A 22,723-nucleotide genomic window follows, 5' to 3' on the forward strand; every position below is an offset into this window, starting at 1 on the left:
TATTCTCAGAACAGCCCAACATAGTAACAGACTACTTCTCTACCCCAACTATTCCAGCTGTGTCCATTTATATTTTTTGGAGGTTGAGACAATGATCATCACCTGTATTTATCAGCAATTGCATTGTTAAGCACTGCTAGATACACTGACAGTCAGTACCATACGCAGCTCCTCAGACGTTAAAGCAGTCCACGTCAACATGTAGCAGGAACTGGACATTCAGAGTTGGGCTGATTAGTGACAGTAACATTCACACCACAGAAGTACTATACAATGGCCATCTCCACCAAGGGAGAAACTACCCATCTCCTCATGACATTCAACTAAATTACCATCACTGAATTCCCCACCATCAACAGCTTGGGGGTTAACATTGACCAGAAACTTAATTGAATCAGTCATATAAATACTGTGGTTACTAGAGCAGGCCAGAGGCGGAGGGTTCTGTGGGGAGTAACTCATCATCTGACTCCCCAAGGATGTCCACAGTCTACATGGCACAAATCAATGTGATGGAATATTCCCCACTTGCCTGGATGAATGCAGCTCCAACAACACTCAAGAAGCTTGACAACAAGATTAAGCATCTCACTTAAGGTGGCAGATGGGTTGCCGATTAACTGTTCACTCTTCACCACTTGTGCACAGTGGCAGCAGTGTGTTCCATCTACAAGTTGCACGGCAGCAACTCACCAAGGCTCCTCAGGAAGCACCTTCCAAACCCACGACCTCTACCACCTTGAAGAACAAGGGTAGCAGGTGCATGGAAACACCATCGCTTGCAGGTTCCCTTCCAAGTCAAATACCAGCCTCTGAATTAGAACTGTTTTGCTGTTCCTTACTGTTGCTGGGTCAAAATGCTGTAACTCCCTTCTGAACAGCACTGTGGGTGTACCTCGAGATATTTCTCCTGGCTGAAGTCCTTATGCACACCCTCCGTATCCACTTCATGCTGTTCTTGTATGAGAGGAGTGAATATATATAAATTGCTGTGGCGAACTTATGTTTTTCCTGGAACCAATAATCTTTCTCAAAGGAACAGAAAAAGATATTAACATTTCATCTATCTTGCGGTTCGAGTGGTCAGATGTGAAAGATTTTGAACTGCGCCAAATTTATCACTTTTGTATTTACTATACCAAGTATAGCCAGGCATTTCCGGGAGACCTTCAGTCATATTCTTAGCTCAATGAGTTGACTGATGAGAAAGAAGGGTGGAGAATATTTTCTGCTGATAACTTGAGAACTCTGCACTCAGTAACTCCTTCAACAAACACATTGCCATATAGGTTCTTGTGCTCGACAGGACAGCAAGATTCCAGGTTTCACCTCTACTCAATGTTGAGATCGCAAATCTGAGCTGTGGCAATTATTTTGGAGCTGTTGAATTAATCTCGTTGCCAATAAATTATGAAGATGGTGGATGAATAAACCTGAACAGAATTTTAGGCACGATTGGAAAGCATCCCTGTGGCTGTTCGGAGAGGGCAAGATCAGGTTTGTTTCAATTTCACTCTCCTCAGTAGAATAGGGCGGCACGGTGGTACAGCGTTCGCACTGTTGCCTCACAGGGCCAGGGACCCGGGTTTAATTGCGGCCTTGGGTCATTGTCTGTGTGGAGTTTGCACTTTCTCCCAGTGTCTGCGTGGGTTTTCTCCGGGTGCTCCGGTTTCCTCCCACAGTGGAAAGAGGTGCAGGTTAGTGGATTGGCCATGATCAATTGTCCCTTAGTATCAGGGATGTGCAGGTTAGGTTAAGGGGTGACGGGAATAGGCGAAATGGGCATGGGTAGAGAGCTCATTTGAAGGGTTGCTGCATACCCGATGGGCCAAATAGCCTCCTTCTGCACTGTAGGGATTCTATGAATGGTTAAATAAAACTAAACAAAGATTGCACATTAAAAATGGTCACATGGCCAAATGATTGGAGGATGACAGTGGAACCATATTCCAACATGAAGCAATCATTTTAGGCAAAGCAAGGAAACCAAAATAGTCAAGAAAGTGCCATCAGTATGAATGGAGCAGCCCACCTTTCAAAAAGTATTTAACTGGAGTTTGGGAACAAAAAGGATGAAAGCGACAGAATCAAAATTGCAAAGTTTATCAGCAATTTAATTTTAAAATAACTTCAATCCAGATAGGTTGCCAAAGATCTGATGGTTTTATTGTAGCCTCTATCTGTAATAAAGTAGCAAATGGTACTGGCTGTAATTAACATCTTGCTACTGACTGGAGCTTTAAAAGTAGCCACACCCTTAGACAAGCTTTCTTGTAGTTACAACACTGGCATCTTATCAACAATGTGGAAACTTGCCCGGGTATGTCCTGCCCAAAAGAACAAAGGAAAAATTCAATCCAGCCCATTTACCACTCCTCTAGTCTACTCCCTCTCAATCATCAGCAAAGTAGTGGAAGTGCCATAGAGCAGGACTCGTCAGCAATAGCCCTTCTCCACCAACTGTGAAAGAAATCAACGACTGATAAGGAGGAGGTAGAATTGAAGACCGCATTGGTCTCAAAAGGTTCTGTGCAGAAAGATGGGGAAGAGCAAAGCAATTAAGAGATTTGAACATGTTAAATGTCCATTGAGTACAATGGCAACAAGGATAAAAGAAGTTTCGGATGGTCCTGAGTTTGGAGAGAAAAATGAGGGAAAAGCCAAAAGGAGATGCTGAATGCAGAGACTGCAAGAAAGACAAAGTTCATATACATCTGGATCAAGTGAACAAAACAAATAAAAAGAAGCATTCTGTTGTTATAACATTCCAAGATATTCACTCATATATAAACAAAAAATGTAAAAAAAAGGATTAGATATTGGTCAGAATTCTCTGGTTGTTGCGATTCAATTTTCCTGCCGGCAGCGCACCACATCCGCACTCCTCCCCTCTCCCCCCCACCCCCCACCCCAAGCGGGTTTCACGGAGGCATGGGGTGGTTACAGTCGGAAATCCCATTGATTAGCAGCCGGGAAGATAGAATCCCACCACCAACGAAAGGCACACAGCTGAGAAACAGGCAGCTGGCAGACCGGAAAATCTCGCCCATTTTCACCAGAGGAAAGAATCCGAAGGAGTATAAATAAGGAGCAAATCTAAAGGACTAAACAACTAATTGTGTGGGGTGCTAGGCTAAAGTATTAAGGGTTCTTACCTATAGAAGTACTTGGGCAGCATGTAATTGGGCAGCACGGTAGAATAGTGGTTAGCACAATTGCTTCACAGCTCCAGGGTCCCAGGTTTGATTCCCTGTTTGGGTCACTGTCTGTGCGGAGTCTGCACGTTCTCCCCGTGTCTGCGTGGATTTCTTCCCGGTGCTCCGCTTTCCTCCCACGGTCCAAAGATGTGCAGATTAGGTGGATTGGCCATGCTAAATTGCCCTTAGCGTCAAGGGTGCAGAGCCGGTGCAGACTCGATGGGCCGAATGGCCTCCTTCTGCACTGTAAAAATTCTATGATTCTATGAGAAATATAAGACGATGAGACTGCGTACAAAGATCACTGGTTCAAATTGGTGCAGGGTTGAATGAGATTGAAGGGATAGGGAGAAACAGGCACTGGGAGGATTTTCAAATTGCACTCTGATAAATGTAGGGAACAAGGAATATCTTCAGCAAAGTTTTGGACAAGATGCAATTTGTAAAAGGCAGAAATCTGGACAAACACTCCACACTGGAATCCAGAGACAAAAAAATGTTTTCACCATGAAATACTCAAGCTTCATCATAGAATGCTGAAAATTTAAACCTCGTACTTGTGTGCAAGAAATGAAAGAAAAGGCAGAATTCCATAGCAAACATAATCTTGTTTTTACATTTGTAACATTAAATGAAAATCTTATTTGTAAGATCAGGTAGAAATATATATTTTAGAGCTTATTTATATTACATAATTCTTTTAACGTTAAAATTAGATAAGTGAAAAGTAGAACTAAATACATGAGGAATAAAATACGATGAATTTCATTCGTTTTTAAACAGTTATTTATTCATCCATTGTCTTTTGCATTACACTCAGTGTAAACACCAATACCAAGCGTAACACCGATACCAAGTTCTGATTTGAAAGTTTTTCCTCCACACCCACGCTGCCCAAATTTCAGCTAGTAACCTTTTTTATTCAGTGGCAAAAGCAATCAGGATCTGACCAGTTGACAAAAATAAAGCTGAATACTGAGGCACCATGCTGAGACACACAAATAGGAGCACAGTGGCAGATGTCACAGCTTCTTCCCCAAGTGAAGAAAAATAATACAATGCAAGAAGCTGAACTCTTTATTCACCAGCCTCAAGGTTTGAAAACATCTCTCATGGTATGACGGAATACAATCAAGCAGATTTCTAATTCCTCGTCACAATGAAAACAATTTATTTAGTGTGCAGAATTCTCAATTAAAGCTTTAATGCTACGCAACTCGCTGAGGATTTCAACACACTGACTAAATAGTTTCAGTTTAAATACAAATTAAAAACACAGCAGCTCAAGTCACCGTAAGTAGCACTCAAAGTTGAAAATATAAAGCTAGATTTCAACAGTCAATAGGAAACCTCAATTTTTTTCAATTTTTCAAAGGGAAGATGATTATAAAGCATTCACTACCTTCCACTGTATGCAGTTTCAACAGGAAATTAGGAAGGCAAATGGTAAGTAAAAATATTAAAAGATTTCTAATTTATTGAAACCTTCCTTCACCAATTTTCTCTATACACTACTATATTGTTCAACATCACTTTTTCTGCAACAGAAATACATTTTTACCAAAGTAGAAACACTGCTATACAATCTGACCAACAAATTCCCAAATGTAAACAGATTATTCAATCATAAGTAAATCACAAATAAAAGCAACATCAAATACATGTATCCTCAATAAATAATTCTGTGAGATTTACCACCAATATCGTAGAAATACTATCACTTCCAAGTCTCTCATCATGTTGACTTCAACGTATACAGTCATTCTTTCATTGCCATGGATTCAAAATCTTAGAAATACTCAAGACCATCCTGGGAGCACCAGCAGCAGAAATTGCAACAATAATAAAAATAATCTTCATTAGTGTCACAAGTAGGCTTACATTGACACTGCAATGATGTTACTGTGAAAAGCCCCTAGTCATAGAATTTACAGTGCAGGAGGCCATTCAGCCCATCGAGTCTGCACCAGCCCTTGGAAAGCGCACCCTACTTAAGCCCACACCTCGTGCCGTCACACTAAGGTGCCTATTCACCGAGGGAGAATTCAGAATGTCCAATTAATCTAATTTTTTCAGGTGGGAGGAAACCGGAGCTCCCGGAGGAAACCCACGCAGATACGGGGAGAACTTGCAGACTCCGCAGACAGTGACCCAAGCCGGGAATCGAACACGGGTCCCTGCCGCTACGAAGCATTTGAGAAAGGCCACCATCATCTTCAGGATAATCAGGAATGGGTAACAAATGTTCCCGCACCAACATCATTTAGATTCCGTGACTAAAATAAGTGACTCACACACTTGGCTATTCTACTGATCGTCTGGTTAGTCTCCCATATTCTATGCTCTCTAAACTTGAAGTCACTCAAAATTCTGCTGTCCATGTCCTAACCCACACCAAGTCCTATTCACCCATCAATTCTGTGCTTAGTAACCTACATTGGCTCACAGTCAACCAATGTCTAAATTTTAAAATTCTCATCCTTTATCTAATTCGTCACCCAGTCCTATTTCTCTCTAATCTCCTCCCATCCCCGGAGATGTCTGTGCTCCTCTAATTCTGGCCTCTTCAGCGAGGGTCTTTCTGAGCTGTGCAGTCATGCAGCAATCCACAAGTTTCCATTCATGCCAAGCACAAGTCAGGCCTTTGAAATTACCTTGTATAGATTACTGCGTGTAAAATGTGATGGACCTGCCCACAAACAAACCAGCTGCATACTACACAAAATAAAGGACACGTTGCTCATGAGCATCCTCGATTTTAATTGCTGCATGATTGGTGGCTGTGTCTTTAGCAGCCTCAATTCAAAGCTCTGGAATTTCCTCCCTCAATCTCTTTCCTCCTTTAAGACGCTCCTAAAATCCTCCTCCTTTTGTCACAGGATTCCATGACCCCTAATATCGCCATATTTGCTTAGTGTCAAATCTAGTTCGAAAAAACTCCCAAAATGCCTCGGGACCTTTTATTACATCCAATGTGTTACATAAATGCAAAGTTGTTGTTCGGTTAAATCAGCCATGGAGCATGTCAAGCTTTTGAGAGTCTATTTTAACTAACCTTTAAATAAAAAATATTTTAAAAACTGTTACTTTTTACTGTGAGAACCAAGCTAAATTGTTACAAATCTATATCAGGACAAATATTTTGTAGCAAGAACTGACAGCCCATGATAAACTACTGGACTGACATGGCGCGCACACAAAAAAACAGAGCCAAAATTCATTACAAATTTGTACAATAATCAAAAGACAATCAATACACACGGTTAAACCTTTGACATCTTTGTTCAAAGAAAACTCTGAATCCCTTTATTTACGTTCATTCTGTTGAACATTGCTACAAAAACTTTGTAGCGATTTGCAATATTCAGCAGATTCATAGGAAGCATTTAGTACAAATTATTTTAAAAACTACAAATATAACAGATTAAATTTATCAAGTGAAGACATATCAAATTAGTCAAAAAAAATGATTCAAATAGTTGCACCAACGCCTGAAGTAGAGTTTTATAAATCTGTTTACTCTCCAGAACTCTTGCTAGCTCAAATGTTCTTGCTTTATCCAAGCTCTAAAGCTAAGTATTGATGTAGTTATTCAATTGTGGAACCCGTACAGATAAACCAAATATTTTTTAATTCATCGTTAAACCGAACAGTTAGTTACATGTTTCATCCAGTTAATAGTCTCCAAAGATATGCAGAGGGACAGGTAGTATTGAGGGAGCAGGGGAGCTGCAGATGGCCCTGGACAGGCTAGGAGAGTGGGCAAAGAAATGGAATTGTGGAAAAGTGTGAGGTTATGTGTTTTGGTCGGAACAATGGAGGCATACACTATTTTCTAAATGGGAAAAGACTCAGGAAATCAGAAGCACAAATGGACTTAGGAGTTCCAGTTCAAGATTCTCTTAAGGTTAACGTGCAGGTTCAGTCTGCAGTTAGAAAGGCAAATGCAATTTTTTGTAAATTTGTTCTTCGGATGTGGGCGTCGCTGACTGGGTCTGCATTTGTTGCCCATCCCTAATTACTTTTGAACTGAGTGGTTTGCTAGGCCATTTCAGAGGGGTGCAGTTAAGAGTCAACCGCATCGCTGTGGAGATCTGGAATCACATGTAGGCCAGACTGAGTAAGGGCGGCAGATGGGTTTTTATGACAATCGGCAATGGTTTCATTGAACTTTTAATTCCAGATTTCTTTTAATTGAATTCAAATTTCACCATCTTCCGTAGTGGATTTTGAACCCCAGAGCATTCATGTCGGGAGGGCTAGAATACAAGAACAGGGATGTACTTCGGAGGTTGTATAAGGCTCTGGTCAGACTCTATCTGGAGTTTTGTGAGCGGTTTTGGGCCCCGTATCTGAGGAAGGAGGCGCTGGCCTTGGAAAGGGTCCAGAGGAGGTTCACAAGGAATGAACAGCCAGTCATACGAGGAGCGGTTGAGAGCTCGGAGTCTGTACTTGTTGAGGGTTTAAAAGGATGGGGGGTGGGGGGACTCCTTGAAACTTACAGGATACTGAGAGGCCTAGATAGAGAGTGAATATGGAGAGGAATTTTCCACTAGTAGGAAAAACTAGAACCGGAGGCCACAGCCTCAGTCCGAAGGGACGATCCTTTAAAACGAGGAATTTATTCAGCCAAGAGGGTGGTGAATCTGTGGAACTCTTTGCTGTGGAGGCCAAATCACCTAGTGTCTATAAGACAGAGATAGATAGGTTCTTGATTAATAAGGGGATCAGGGGTTATGGGAGAAGGCAGGAGAATGGGGATGAGAAATATACCAGCCATGATGGAATGGCAGAGCAGACTCCATGGGCCAAATAGTCTAATTCTGCTCCCATGTCTTATGGTCTAAATAATTGTACGTTGCTACCTGTACAGTGTAGAAAAATTCCTACTCAAGGTAGGTTTATTCTTTTTAATTAAATAACTTGTTGGAGTCAACTCTAAATGAATGCCCCATTCACTTGTTAGCTGGTCTAAAAATAGGGGTGGGTTGTTGGCAAATCTAGCAATGGCGACAAACTAGTTTTAATGGATCTTTTCATCCATTAGGCACCATCCAGTAAACACATCAACAAGCTTTCAACAAAGACAGGTTTATAATGCTGCAAGAGTAAACATAGAAACACTGGAATGTGTAGGTTGCCCTCCCAAGATCCAGAACCTAACTATCAAAATGCATGTTATAATGCAAAAAATATATCCGTTGTGTCGGGCAATCATAATTTATTCTTCATTTTTTCTCACTGGTGACATATTAAGCCACCCTAAACAGCACAAAAGGTTTGCAAGCCAGGTTTGGAAGAGTAATGGCAAAAATCATTACAACCGTCCCTTACACAATTAATATTTTTACGTTTTTTATTCCTATTAAACATTTATCAAAAATCACTAACGCACTTAAATCTGCAAACAGAGATGGAGGTTAAAAAAGGAATAAGAAAACAATTATTCCAATAAGATTAGGAGAATTGTATTTTCCTTTCATTACTGCATGTAAATCACACCCAAAGCACCACATCCATCGAACAAACAGGGACAAGACAAAAAAGTTTAAAACTGGGAAACTAAACACAATTCCACTGAATTAAATCCAAGTTGATCTATGGTTGCACGTTATTTCCACATCCACTTCAGCAAAAGCCTTTGGAGGATAAAGTAAAACCCGTTTAATAGTACCAAACTTGACTGGGAGAGGAAAGACGAGCAATCAAAAGAATGTGACAAATATATGTGTGTTAAAACAAACACATTTTGGGAGTACATGAAAATAACTTGACACATGCATGTAATATATCATATGTGACACATTACATACTATGTACTATACATACAGACATCCTATTAAATACATTACATGCGTAACATCACCCAGAGGGTGGTGAGAGTCTGGAACTCACTGCCTAAAAGGGCGGTGGAGGCAGAGATGCCTCGTAACATTTAAGAAGTATTTAGATGTGCACTTGTAATGCCACGGCGCACAAGGTTATGGGCCAAGTGCTAAAAATGGGATCAGAATAGTTAAGTAGTTGTGGGGTTTTTTAAAAACCAGTGCCTACACGGATGGGTCAAAGGACCTCTTCTGCACCGTAGACCTACGACATTTTACATACGAATATGAAATGAAAATGAAAGTCACCACACCACAAGGACCATAGGCAGCTCTCACCCTGGAGAACTGACTGGCGGTGATTTAACCTTAGGGTCGCCACACCGCAGGCGAGGGGCAAAGTTGAGAGGGCGAGGCCTTCATGGGTAACCTCAGCCGGTACAGGAATTGAACTCACGCTGTCGGCATCACTCTATATATAATCTTTATTGTCACAAGTAGGCTTACATTAACACTGCAAGCAAGTTATTGTGAAACGCCCCTAGTGACCACATTCCGGTACCTGTTCGGTACATGGAGGGAGAATTTGGAATGTCCAATTCACCTATCAGCACATCTTTTGAGGCTTGTGGGAGGAAAGCGGAACATCCGGAGGAAACCCATGCAGACGCGGGGAAAACGGGCAGACTACGCACAGACAGTGACTCAAGCCAGGAATCGAACCTGGGACCCTGGAGCTGTGAAGCAACAGTGCTAACCACTGTGCTACCATACTGCCCTCTACATCGTGAACTAGCCCTCTAGCCAACTAAATTTATATATGCACATAGACGTATATAATGGAATGCACACACACACACATACATATATAGCAGATAAGATACACAGATAAGACAAACAGACAGATAGGTACCCAAAACGTTAAGTGCATCCCTTGGGTAGTAATCCTGAAAGTTTCCAGAAGTTTTTTTTTAACCCCCATTCAAAAGCAATATTTGCAATCGAAGTAGGAGTGAGAAAAAGAACCAGGGATGGACGGGGAGAAGGGCATCAATCAATGCGACTTGATGAATGCAAAGAGAATTGCACCTTGCAAAGACTTAGCACAGAGCCATGAAACATGATGATGGGGGGGGGAAGGGGGGGTCCAGCAATGCGGGTCCCCGGGGTGGACAGGGCGCCTCTGAACTCAACCTACCCACGGTGGCGACAGTCTCCAGCTCCTCCATCCGATAATCCCGGGCTTGGCGCGGGGCTGCTGAAGGAGGCGGTAAATCGCCGCCGCCCGCTGGCTGTGGCTCCCCCTCCTTGGACACAGCGGCCGGTAACCGCAAGCCGGGCTCGGCCGGAGCGCAGCCCGGCGCCTTGACTCGCAGCGCTGCCATCTTCCCTCAGCGCCCGGCTATCACATCGAGCGCCGTCAGCTGGGGGCCCCGCTCTCTCAATGACTTTTATATCCGAGTGACTTGCTGCACATACACCTCCGACAGCCGCCCCGCACAAATAAATGTTTAAAAACTTTTCAAAACATCCACAACTTGTCGAGCATTTTCACTCGCCTCCGCCGCTCTCGCCATGAACTGCCCGCCGGTTGCGGAGGGGGCGTGGCTCAGGGGAAGGGCGTGGCTTAGCCGAATGGGGCGTGGGTTGTATAGGGGGCGTGGTTGTAAAGGGGGCGTGGCTTATCCGAAGGGACAGGTTGTCGGGGACGGCCTTCCAGGGAAGGGGGCGGGGCTTATGTCACCCCGCGGAGGGAGGGGGGAACGGACGGGGTTGGGGTGGAGTCCCGGGGGGGGGGGGGGGGGCGGCGGTAGTGCGGGGTACACTTGGGTCCAGGTTCGGGGAGGCGCAGAGCCCGGCTGGTCTGGTGCAGCCGCCGCGCGCGTGCGCTCCTCTATGCCCCGCCCTTTCTTCTCCCCAGCCGGTCTGAATTTTAAATCCGGCCACGAGGCAGTGTCCGCACGCGGCCGTCTGGCTCCGGCTTCAGCGACTGACAGCCTGAGCGTGGAGGAGCCATTAGCCCCGCCCTCCGCTTCCTGATTGGTGGAGGGAGCCCTGAGGTGCTCCGCCCGGGCCGCCACGCTCCCTTCTCCCTCATGTCAATCACACCCGACATGGTGAGGAGGGGCATTGTGTGGGTTGCTTAGTTTTTCACAGAATCCCTACAGTGGAGAAGGAGGCCATTCAGTCCATCGAGTCTGCCCTGACCCTCCGAAGGAGCACCCCACCTAGACACAAAAAGTACCCCACATGATAATAATCTTTATTAGTGTCACAAGTAGGCTTACATTAACACTGCAATGAAGTTACTGTGAAAAGCCCCTCGTCGCCACATTCCGGCGCCTGTTCGGGTACACAGAGTGAGAATTCAGAATGTACGATTCACCTAACAAGCAGGTCTTTCGGGACTTGTGGGAGGAAACCAGAGCATTCGGAGGAAACGCAAGCAGACACGGGGGAAACATGCAGACTCCACACAGACAGTGATCCAAATCGGCAATCGAACCCGGGTCCCTGCTGCTGTGAAGCAACAGTGCTAACCACTGTGCTACCGTGCCGCCCGTAGAAAGAGTACCCGACCTAGGCAGAAAGAGAACCCCATCTAGGCAGAAAGCGTACCCCACCTCGGCTCGCTGCACCTGATGTCTTCATTTCCTTGGGGGCTCCAACAGGTGGGGATCCTTTCAAGGGTGTCCTGCTGCGTGGGAAAGGCGGGCAAGGTTGGATGCCTTCAGGGGACCTTGAAGGGAGCTTAGAGGTCTCGAATGGAATGCTGGAGGGTGGTGAGGGTGGCCGATCGCGGTGAGGGTGTGGGCTGATCCTAGGGAGAGATCCTCTCTGTCTTGGATGTAAGGGGAGGCAGTGGCATAGTGTATTGTCGCTGGACTAGTAATCCAGAGACCCAGGAAAGTAATCTATTGCTGGGGTTCGATTCCGACCATGGCACGTGGTGGAATTTGAAAACTCAACAAAATAATTGGAATTAGACCATAAGACATCGGAGCAGAATTAGGCCACTCGGCCCATCGAGTCTGCTCCGCCATTCAATCATGGCTGATATTTTCTCATCCCCATTCTCCTTCCTTCTCCCCATAACCCCTGATCCCCTTATTAATCAAGATTGAAAGTATAATGATGACCATTGTCGGCTGTTGTAAAAACTGGTTCACTGATGTCTTTAGAAATCTGTCATCCTTACCTGGTGGCCAACTTAGAGCTTAAATGCCCTCAGGGATGGTCAATAATTGCGTCCAGCCAGCAATACCTACATCCAATGAATTTTTTTTAAATGTAAAGGCACTCGCCTGAATCCAGTAAGCCCTCTCCTGGATATAGCTGCCTGGTTTTCCGAGGCTCAAGAAACTCAACCGTTCTCAGTTAAAATCAAAAGCGGGAGGACTTGGACCTAAAATTTGGTAGTGTGAGAGCCACTGCTCTCTCGCCTCTGCTCAAATTCGAATCCATTCCACTGGCTTCAAGACCAAAACTGCCACTCCAGAGCAGTAGGAAGAGAATACTGCACTGTTGGAGGTTCCACCATTCAGGTGAGACATTCAACCGAGGCCCATTCTGCCTTTGCAAGTGGATGTACCATTCCCACGGCACTTTTTCAAAGAATAGTACTGGTGTCCTGTCCAAAACACATCCCTCAATCAACATTGCTTCCCAATAAAAACAGGCAGCGGAACTCTCCATCGGTGGGATCCTCTCATCCACCGGCACCGATCCACGCCCCTCGGGTTTCCCAACAGCGTGGGTGGCCACAATGGGGCATACCACTGCTAGTGAGGGCATGGCGTGCCGGAAAACGCTGCTGCCGGACCGGAGAATTCCACCCTGGATATCTACTTATCATTGCATTGTTGTGGGAGCCCCCTGGGTGCAAATTGGCTTCATCGTTTCCTGGATTACAACTGTGACTGCATTTCATAAGTACTTCATTTTAAAGTTCTTTGGGATTTCCCGAAGTTCTGAAAGGTGGGTATACAATTTTAAAATCAGTGAAGTCCGCGATTCCCGGTACATATGAGTATTTCTCAGAGTAAGGGGTCGCCCTTTTAAGAGAGATGAGGAAGGATTTTGTCTCTCAGAGGGTAGTGAGTGAATCTGGGGAATTCTTTATGGCAGAGAGTTGTAGAGGCTGAGTCATTAAGCATGTCCAAGGTTAAGATAGACAGAATTTTCATCAGTAAGGGAATGAAGGGTTATGGGAATAAGGTGGAAAAGTGAAGTTGAGGGTTATCATTTGAGATCAGTAATGATTGAATGGCTGAGCAGACTTGATGGGCCAAATGGCCTACTTCTGCTCCTTCGCCTTGTCTTATTTACTTTCTTTAAACCACCGCTGCTAAACTAATCGTACCCTTTCACGTGAATTTAAACTGTTTTCTTATGAGGAGGGGAGGCTACTGTTCCCTTATTGGAACTTCGAATTTGTCCTGTCTCCTGGCAGTGCCTGGTTATTTATCAATATAACCATCGATCTTTGACTGGCCAGCAAGGGCAGGATGTTGAGTAGAAAGGCAGTTACCGACTGAGAAATTTGCTCTGGAACTGGAGTGGGCTCAAAGGATCGTATTCTCATCGACTTCAGGGATCAATTCAACTGTCCTCTCTGCTTGTTTCATAAAACCAGCAAAGGTTTATTATCATATCAACTTGACCCCCTGGCTTCTGTTTACTAACTTCAGAGGGAAACCACAGTGATTTATTTTGAAAGCGTTGATCAGCCACATTCATTTGATATACAGTATCTGGTGTCTAGCAATGGGGGTGAGGTAAATTAGCCTTTCGAATCCCCCCCGAGACTCACTTCATTCGGGTGAGTAAACCAATATCAGTGCAGGTATCAGATGTCTGCCATTCTTGGTAGATGGGAAGGAAGGGGGTAGGAAGGCAGGAAGGAAGGTTGAACAAACCAAATCAGCTGCACAGTTAATAGAGCACCATGCAGTTGGCATGTAGGAATCATAGAATTTACAGTGCAGAAGGAGGCCATTCGGCCCATCGAGTCTGCACCAGCCCTTGGAAAGAGCGCCGCACTTAAGCCCACCCCTCCACCCTATTCCCTTAACCCAGCAACCACACCCAACCTTTTTTGGACACTAAGGGCAATTTATCATGGCCAATCCACCTAACCTGCACATCTTTGGACTGTGGGAGGAAACCAGAGCACCCGGAGGAAACCCACACAGACACGGGGAGAAAGTGCAAACTCCACACAGGCAGTCACCCGAGGCTGGGAATCGAACCCGGGGCCCTGGAGCGGCGAAGCAACTGTGCTAACCACTGTGCTACCGTGCTGCCCTATGATGTGACTATATAATAATATTCATCACAATAAAACCCCATACAATATCAGCAATCATCATAATACCATAAAACACCAAATTAACTGAACTAACAAGGCACAAAGCCCATGGCTGGTAATAATATACAGATTTGACTCAAAAAACTTCCAATATCGAGATTCAAATAAATTTCAAGAAAAACGCTCAGGATGCACAATATCTGCAAAAAGCGTTCAAGGATATAATCGCCTCTTGTGGTTTGGATTACTGTGTAAACCATTCAACCTTTACTCCGCTGGTTTTGACATAATCCAGAACCCTTCAGTCTGTTGCACACCACGTGTTTCAAATCTGTGCTCGGGTGAAAGTTTCACACCTGAATGTCAACTTGTCTGTTTTCTCCGCAGATGCTGCCAAGTTACTCAGAGCCTTGTCTGCTTTCGTTGCGTATTTACTGACAGTCGTTGGTTTTGTTTGTCCTCATCCCAAAGTAATTTTCGTCAAGGCTAAAGGAAGATTTGTTTCCTGGTGTGAGCAAGTGATCTGCACGACTGCCAAGAAACTGGGGAAGCGCGGTGCTCGGAAAGAGACATGAGATGGATAGATCGCTGCAGTGCCTGCACTTTGAGTGACCCAGCTTGCCACTTCCCCCTCTTCAAGTCATTATAAGCCGAGAACATAAATAACTTATGCCTGCTGGTAAATTGATCAGAATTATTAAACTGCCTCCTCTCATTATTGTTTTTTTTATTGGAGTGGAGTGATTTTGGAGGAGTGGCACCCAATTCTAGAGCTTTTTAAATTGACAGAAATTACGAACATAAGCAGAGGTAATTTATCTAATTCGGTTCAACCTTTCATTTAGTTCCTCACACGGTACTCATCAGGGAACATTGAGTTTTCCCACAGGCTGCCTGTATATTTAGAGTCATAGAGTTTTACAGCATGGAAAGAGACCTATCGGCCCCTCGTGTCTGTGCCAGCCATCAAGCACCTACCTACTCTAATCCATTTTCCAGGACTTGGTCCGTAGCCTTGTATGCAATTTCAAACGCTCGTCTAAATACTTCTTAAATGTTGTGAAGGTTCCGGCCTCTACCATCCTTTCAGGCAGTGACTTCCAGATTCCCACCACCTTCTGGGTGAAAGGCTTGCCTCACATCCGCTCCAAACCTCGCGCTCCTTACCTTAAATCTGTGGTCCCTGGTTACTGACCCCTCTGCCAATTATTTTTCTTTTCCAATTAAGGGGCAATTTAGCCTGGCCAATCCACATAACCAGCACATCTTTGGGTTGTGGGGGTGAAACCCACGCAGACATGCAAACTCCACGCGGACAGTGACCCAGGGCCGGGATTCGAACCCGGGTCCTCAGCGCCGCAGTCCCAGTGCTAACCACTGCGCCACATGCCACCCTTTTCCTATCGACTCTTATCTACACTCATAATCTTATACAGCTCAATCAGATTCCCCCAACAGCCTTCTCAGCTCCAAGGAAAATAACCCAAGCCTACCCAGTCTCTCTTGATAGCTGAAACGCTCCAGCCCGGGCAACATCCCGGTGAATCTCCTCTACACCCTTTCTAGTGCAATCACTTCCTTCCTATAGTGTGGCAACCAAAACCTCCCACAGTTCTGTGGCTGTGGTGGCCTAACCAGCATTTTATATAGTCAATCATAACATCCCTGCATATTCCATGCCTGACTAATAAGGATAAGCATCCCCTATGCCTTCTTAGCCACCTGATCTGCCTGTCCTTCTGCCTTTAGGCATTTATGGACATGCATCCCAAGGTCCTTCTGACCCTCTGTACTTCCGAGGGTCCTAACATTCATTGTATATTCCCTTACCTCGTTGGTCCTCCAAAAATGCATCACCTCAGACTTTTCAGGGTTAAATTCCATTTGCCCCTGTTCTGCCCATCTAACCAGCCTGTCTATATCGTCGGCTTTCCTCCTCGCTATTTACCACACCATCAGTTTTTGTGAAATGTGATCATTCACGTCCACATCCACGTCAGATCATTAATGTGCCTTAAAAACAGCAAGGGAGGCAGGATCGATCTCTGCGGAACACCACTGGACACAGACTTAGTCACAAAAACAACCTTCTACCGTCACCCTCTGCCTCCTGCCACTAAGCCAATTTTGAATCCAATTTGCCAAACTGTCCTGGATCCCTTCCCTTCTTGACCCATTTCCCATGCAAGACCTGGTCGAAAACCTCACTGAAGTCCATATAGACTACATCAACTGGCATACTGCGAATATCAGTGGTGAACTAAGCATATTGAGATAAACTGTAAGATAAAATTAGAGTTTATTTTACACCTAGGTGCCTGCCATGACTCAATGGGTAGCACTGTTACCTCTGAGTCAGAATGTAGAGTTCATTACTTCAGAGCAAATGTTGTAGACTGGTAGTTCCAGTGGCAGTACTGGGAGAGGTATCTTTGTTTGGATGGATTGGATTGGATTGGATTTGTTTATTGTCACGTGTACCAAGGGACAGTGAAAAGTATTTTTCTGCCAGATGCTCAACAGATCATTAAGTACATGAAAAGAAAAGGAAATAAAATAAAATACATAATAGGGCAACACAAGGTACACAATGTAACTACATAATTACTGGCATTGGGTGAAGCATACAGGGTGTAGTGTTAATGAGGTCAGTCCATAAGAGGGTCGTTTAGTAATTTGGTAACAGCGGGGAAGAAGCTGTTTTTGAGGCTGTTCGTGCGTGTTCTCAGACTTCTGTATCTCCTGCCCGATGGAAGAAATTGGAAGAGTGAGTAAGCCGGGTGGGAGGGATCTTTGATTATGCTGCCCGCTTTCCCCAGGCAGCGGGAGGTGTAGATGGAGCCAATGGATGGGAGGCAGGTTCGTGTGATGGACTGGGCGGTGTTCATGACTCTCTGAAGTTTCTTATGGTCCTGGGCCGAGCAGTTGCCATACCAGGCTGTGATGCAGCCTGATAGGATGCTTTCTATGGTGCATCTGTAAAAGTTGGTAAGGGTTAATGTGGACATGCCGAATTTCCTTAGTTTCCTGAGGAAGTATAGGCGCTGTTGTGCTTTCTTGGTGGTAGCGTCGACGTGGGTGGACCAGGGCAGATTTTTGGAGATGTGCACCCCTAGGAATTTGAAACTGCTAACCATCTCCACCTCAGCCCCGTTGATGCTGACAGGGGTGTGTACAGTACTTTGCTTCTTGAAGTCAATTACCAGCTCTTTAGTTTTGCTGGCATTGAGGGAGAGATTGTTGTCGCTACACCATTCCACTAGATTCTCTATCTCCCTCCTGTATTCGGACTCGTCGTTATTCAAGATCTGGCCCACTATGGTCGTATCGTCAGCAAACTTGTAGATGGAGTTGAGATAAACTGTAAGATAAAAACTGTAAGATATAAAACTGAGGCCCTATCTGGCCTCTCAGGTGGCACTTCTTTGACGAAAAGCAGGAGAGTCCTTCCCAGTGGACTGGATGGGCATACATCCCTGAACCGAAATCACTCTAAAAAATTCTGCCCGTTAGCTCGTTGATGTTTGTGGGAGTTTGCTGTGTGCAAATTGGCTGTCGTCACCCTTCCTGTATTACCACAGTGACTCCATTTCAAATTGACTCTGTTTGCTGTAAAGCAAATTCAGATGTCCTGTGGGCATGAAAGCTGTTAAATAAATTCATCTCTTTCTAATATGTAGCCATCTGAGATGGCCACCTGCAAAGGACCATGGGAATTATGGCCAACCCAGGACTCAGACAGATGCAGAGCTTCTGTGTATTTCAAATGCAGTTAGCTAGACCTGATTGAAACCCCTGCTCGTTTGCATTCTAATGGCCCATTTCCCCAGAGCAATACGATTTCACTCAAAAAAACTGATACAGACACAAACTGATCTGTGCCACTCCCTTTACTCAGAGAGTCAATGACCGCTAAGGACCCGCCCAGCCACCTTTTATTGGCCAAAATCGAAGGCAGTGATCGAAGCCTGTCGAATTATTGGGTCCAAGATTAAGGACCGCCCCAAAGAGCACAAAATCCCAGAGGGAGAAAAGGAGACACAGCCATGTGTTCAGTCTCTTTTGGACCTGGCCTGTGCCAGCCTCCTTTGAATCCGGTCTGTGCCAGCCCAATTGCAGCATAACAACCAGACAGCCAAGTTCAAGACCAACGATCGCTACCTGATGGATGAGCCCAGCAGAGACGGAGCCACTTCTTCAAACCAGCCACATGAGATCAAGATAAGGGCTTTATCCATCTGCACAGAGCCGGTTGCCCTGAAGTTAAGTCTAGGTTATTGTAGCTGATAGGTGTAGTTTAACTTGTAGTATATTGTGCTTGCATGTCGAAGTAAGCCTTGTGTGTAAATAAACCATCTTTGAACTTGAACTGACTAACTGGTTGTGTGGTCATTTGACTGATATGCGGGAAAGCCTTGTGGTTCAGTAAGAGAAACAGAAACACCCACACTATTGGCGACGCTGTTGGGACATAACATCATATCATAAAAAGAGCCTCGGTATCATAATGGCGACTCTGAAGAGCAACATTATTGGTGACGCTGGTGGGATAGTATTCCATTAAATTGGCAATAAATATGATGAGAAAGAAAAGCGAATCAGTTAGTTTAGCCATTGTTCAATTGAAGTTATTCATTTCTCGAGAAATTATCGCTAAGGTTTATAAGAGCTGTCAGAAAATCAACCTAATTTGGAGAGTGATAGAGTTGATTCTGAGACGAGGGTCCTGAATCTTAGAACATAAGAACATCAGAACTAGTAGCAGGAGTAAGCCATCTGGCCATTCGAGCCTGCTCCGGCATTCAATGAGATCATGGCTGATCTTTTGTGGACTCAGCTCCACTTTCCCGCCCGAGCACCATAACCCTTTATTCCATTATTTTTCAAAAAATCATCGATCTTCATCTTGAAAACATTTAATGAAGGAGCCTCAACTGCTTCACTGGGCAAGGAATTCCAAAGATTCATAACCCTTTAGGTGAAGAAGTTCCTCCTAAGCTCAGTCCTAAATCTACTTCCCCTTATTTTGAGGCTATGCCACCTAGTTCTGCTTTCACCCGCCAGTGGAAACGGAAACAACCTCCCCGCATCTATCCTATCTATTCCCTTCATAATTTTATATGTTTCTTTAAGATCCCCCCCGCATCCTTCTAAATTCCAACGAGTACAGTCCCAGTCTACTCAACCTCTCCTCGTAATCCAACACCCTCAACTCTGGGATCAACCTTGTGAATCTCCTCTGCACACCCTCCAGTGCCAGTACCTCCTTTCTCAGGTAAGGAGATCAAAACTGAATACAATACTCCAGATGTGGCCTCACTAACACCTTATACGGTTGCAGCATAACCTCCCTAGTCTTAAACTCCATCCTTCTAGCAATGAAGGACAAAACTGCATTCGCCTTCTTAATCACCTGTTGCACCTGTAAACCAACATTTTGCGACTCATGCACTAGGACACCCAGGTCCCTCTGCACAGCTGCATGTTTTAATATTTTAGCATTTGAATAACAACCCCTTTTACTGTTCTTCCTACCAAAATGGTCACATTTGTCAACATTGTATTCCATCTGCGAGACCCTAGCCCATTTACTTAGTAAAGGAAACTACGATAGTATGAGGTGCGATGTTGGCAACGATGGATTGGGAAACATTACTTAAAGGGATGATGGTGGATAGGCAATGGCAAATTTTCAAGGAAGCGCATGGGTGAACTGCAGCAATTGTTTATTCCTGTCTGGCATAAAAGTAAAAAAGGAAAGGTGGTCAAACTATGGAGTACATGGGAAATTAAAGATCGTATTAGATCCAAGGAAGAAGCATACAAATTGGCCACAATAAATCAACAGATCTGAAGATTTGGAGCAGTTTAGAATTCAGGAAAGGAGGACCAAGGGATTGATTAAGTAGGGGAAAATAGAGTACAAGAGTAAGCTTGCAGTGAGCATAAAAACTTACTGTAAACATTTCTATAGGTACGTGAAGAAAAAAAGACTGGTGAAGACAAATTTAAGTCTCCACAGTCAGAAGCGGGAATTTATATTAGGCACCAAATTAATGTCTGATCAACTAAATACATACTTTGGTTCTGTCTTCACAAATGAGGACACAAATAACATAACAGAAATGTTGGAGGACACAGGGTTTAGTGAGAGGGTGGAACTGAAAGAAATCAGTAGTAGAAGGGAAATGGTGTTGGGGAAATTGGTGTGATTGAAGGCCGATAAATCCCCAGGACCTGATAATCTCCATCCTGGAGTACTTTTGGAAGTGTAGAAAAGTAGATACATTGGTGGTCATCTTCCAAGATTCTATAGACTCTGGAACTATTCCTACAGATTGGAGGGTAGCTAAGGTAACCCCCCCCCCCCCCCTATTTAAAAATGGAGGTTGAGTCCACAGATGTGCAGGTTAGGTGGATTGGCCATGCTAATTTTCCCTTAGTGTCCAAAAGGTTAGGAGGCGTTATTGGGTTACGGGGATAGGGTGAAAGTGAGGGCTTAAGTGGGTCGGTGCACACTCGATGGGCCGAATGGGCTCCTTCTGCACTGTATATATGTTCTATGTTCTAGAGGGAAAACAGGGAATTATAGACCAGTCAGCCTGATGTTGGAGTAGGTTAAATGCATTATTAAAAAATTAATAGCATAGCACCTGGAAAACAGTTGGACAATCAGAGTCAGCATGGATTTACGAAAGGGAAATCATACTTGACAAATAGATTTACTGAAAGTCTTGGAGGATGTTAGAGTTGATGAAGGAGAGCCAGTGGATGTGGTTTACTTGGACTTTCAGACGCTTTTGACAAGGTCCCACATAAAAACTTAGTGTGTAAAATTAAAGCACATGGGATTGGGGGTAATGTATTGAGATGGATAGAAACTGGTTGGCAGACAGGAAGCAAAGAGTAGGAATAAACGGATCTTTTTCCAAATGGCAGGCAGTAACTAGCCAATGCTCGGGCCCCAGCTATTTACAAAATGTATGAATGATTTAGATGGGGGAACTAAATGTAATATCTCCAAATTTGCAGATGACTAAAAGCTGTTTGGGAGGGTGAGCTGTGATGAGGATGCAGAAATGCTTCAGTGTGATTTGGATGGGCTGCGTGGGTGGGCAAATGCATGGCAGATGCAGCATAACATGCGTGAATGTGAGGTCATCTATCCACATTGTTGGTAAAAACAGGAAGGCAGATTATTTTTTTTTTAAAATTTAGAGTACCCAATTCATTTATTCTAATTAAGGGGCAATTTAGCGTGGCCAATCCACCTACCCTCCACATCTTTGGGTTGTGGGGGCAAAACCCAAGCAAACAGGGGGAGAATGTGCAAACTCCACACGACAGTGACCCAGGGCCGGGATTAAGCCTGGGACCTCGGCGCCGCAATGCAGCAGTGCTAACCACTGCGCCACCGTGCTGCCCCAGGAAAGCAGATTATTATCTGAATGACTATAAGGTGAGAAAGGGGAATGCTCAACTCGACTTGGTTGTCCTCGTACACCAGCCACTGAAGGTAAGCATGCAGGTGCAGCAGGCGGGAGAGAAGACAAATGGTATGTTGGCCTTCACCGTGAGAGAATTCGAGTTCACGAGCAGGGATATCTTTCTGCAATTACACAGGGCCTTGGTGAGACCACACCTGGAATATTGTGTGTAGTTTTGGTCCCCTTATCTGAAGGAGGATGTTCTTACCACAGAAATGGTGCATCAAAGATTTACCAGACCGACTCCTGGGATGGTGAGACTATTCTATGAGGAGAGATTGAGTCAGTTACGATTATAATCACTGGAGTTCAGAAGATTAAGGGTGGGTCTCATAGAAACCTATAAAATTCTAACAGGGCTAGACAGGGTAGATGCAGGAAGGATGTTCCCGATGGTGGGGGAGTCCAGAACCAAGGGTCACAGTCTGAGGATATGGGCTAGACCATTTAGGGCTGAGATAAGGAGAATTGTCTTCTCCCAGAGAGTGGTGAGTCTGTGGAATTCACTGCCAAATAAAGTAGCTGAGGCCCAAACATTAAATGGTTTCAAAAGGGAGTTAGATTTAGGGCTTGAGACAAAAGGGCTCAAAGGATATTGGGGGAAGAAGGGAACAGGCTATTGAGTTGGATGATCATAATGAATGATGGAGCAGAACAGTACGGTGGCACAGAGAGTCAAAACGAGAGCGGGCCTCCAGGACTGGCAGTGCCAGGTGACCCCCAGAGCTCACACTGGTCTTTCCCCATCCCAAGGAGTATCCTGTGGGCAATCAGGGAGGAGGAGGTGATGGGCCCCATGCTGGTGACACCCACAGGGGAGGTGCTAGAACACCACAGCCCCTCTGAATCCCCCCCACCTGTCCATGGCGCATCCGTGGTGCAGCGGGCAGAGCAGGGTGCCAC

At 44.8% G+C, this 22,723-nt stretch overlaps 1 protein-coding gene across 2 annotated transcripts in view; it reads right to left on the minus strand.

Moving 5' to 3' along the window:
• Positions 1 to 10,692, minus strand: part of prkx (protein kinase X-linked) — a 124,685-nt gene extending 113,993 nt beyond the window's left edge. The window contains exon 1 of one of the 2 annotated variants that reach the window (XM_072477357.1): positions 10,221 to 10,692. In XM_072477357.1, coding sequence (XP_072333458.1) covers positions 10,221 to 10,407 — 187 coding nt within the window. In that variant the 5' untranslated portion in view covers positions 10,408 to 10,692. The remainder of the gene's footprint in view (positions 1 to 10,220) is intronic. The other variant, XM_072477356.1, reaches the window with a different exon arrangement.
• Positions 10,693 to 22,723: the final 12,031 nt, after the last annotated feature.

The sequence above is a fragment of the Scyliorhinus torazame genome, chromosome 15, assembly GCF_047496885.1.
Source record: "Scyliorhinus torazame isolate Kashiwa2021f chromosome 15, sScyTor2.1, whole genome shotgun sequence".
NCBI lineage: Eukaryota > Metazoa > Chordata > Chondrichthyes > Carcharhiniformes > Scyliorhinidae > Scyliorhinus > Scyliorhinus torazame.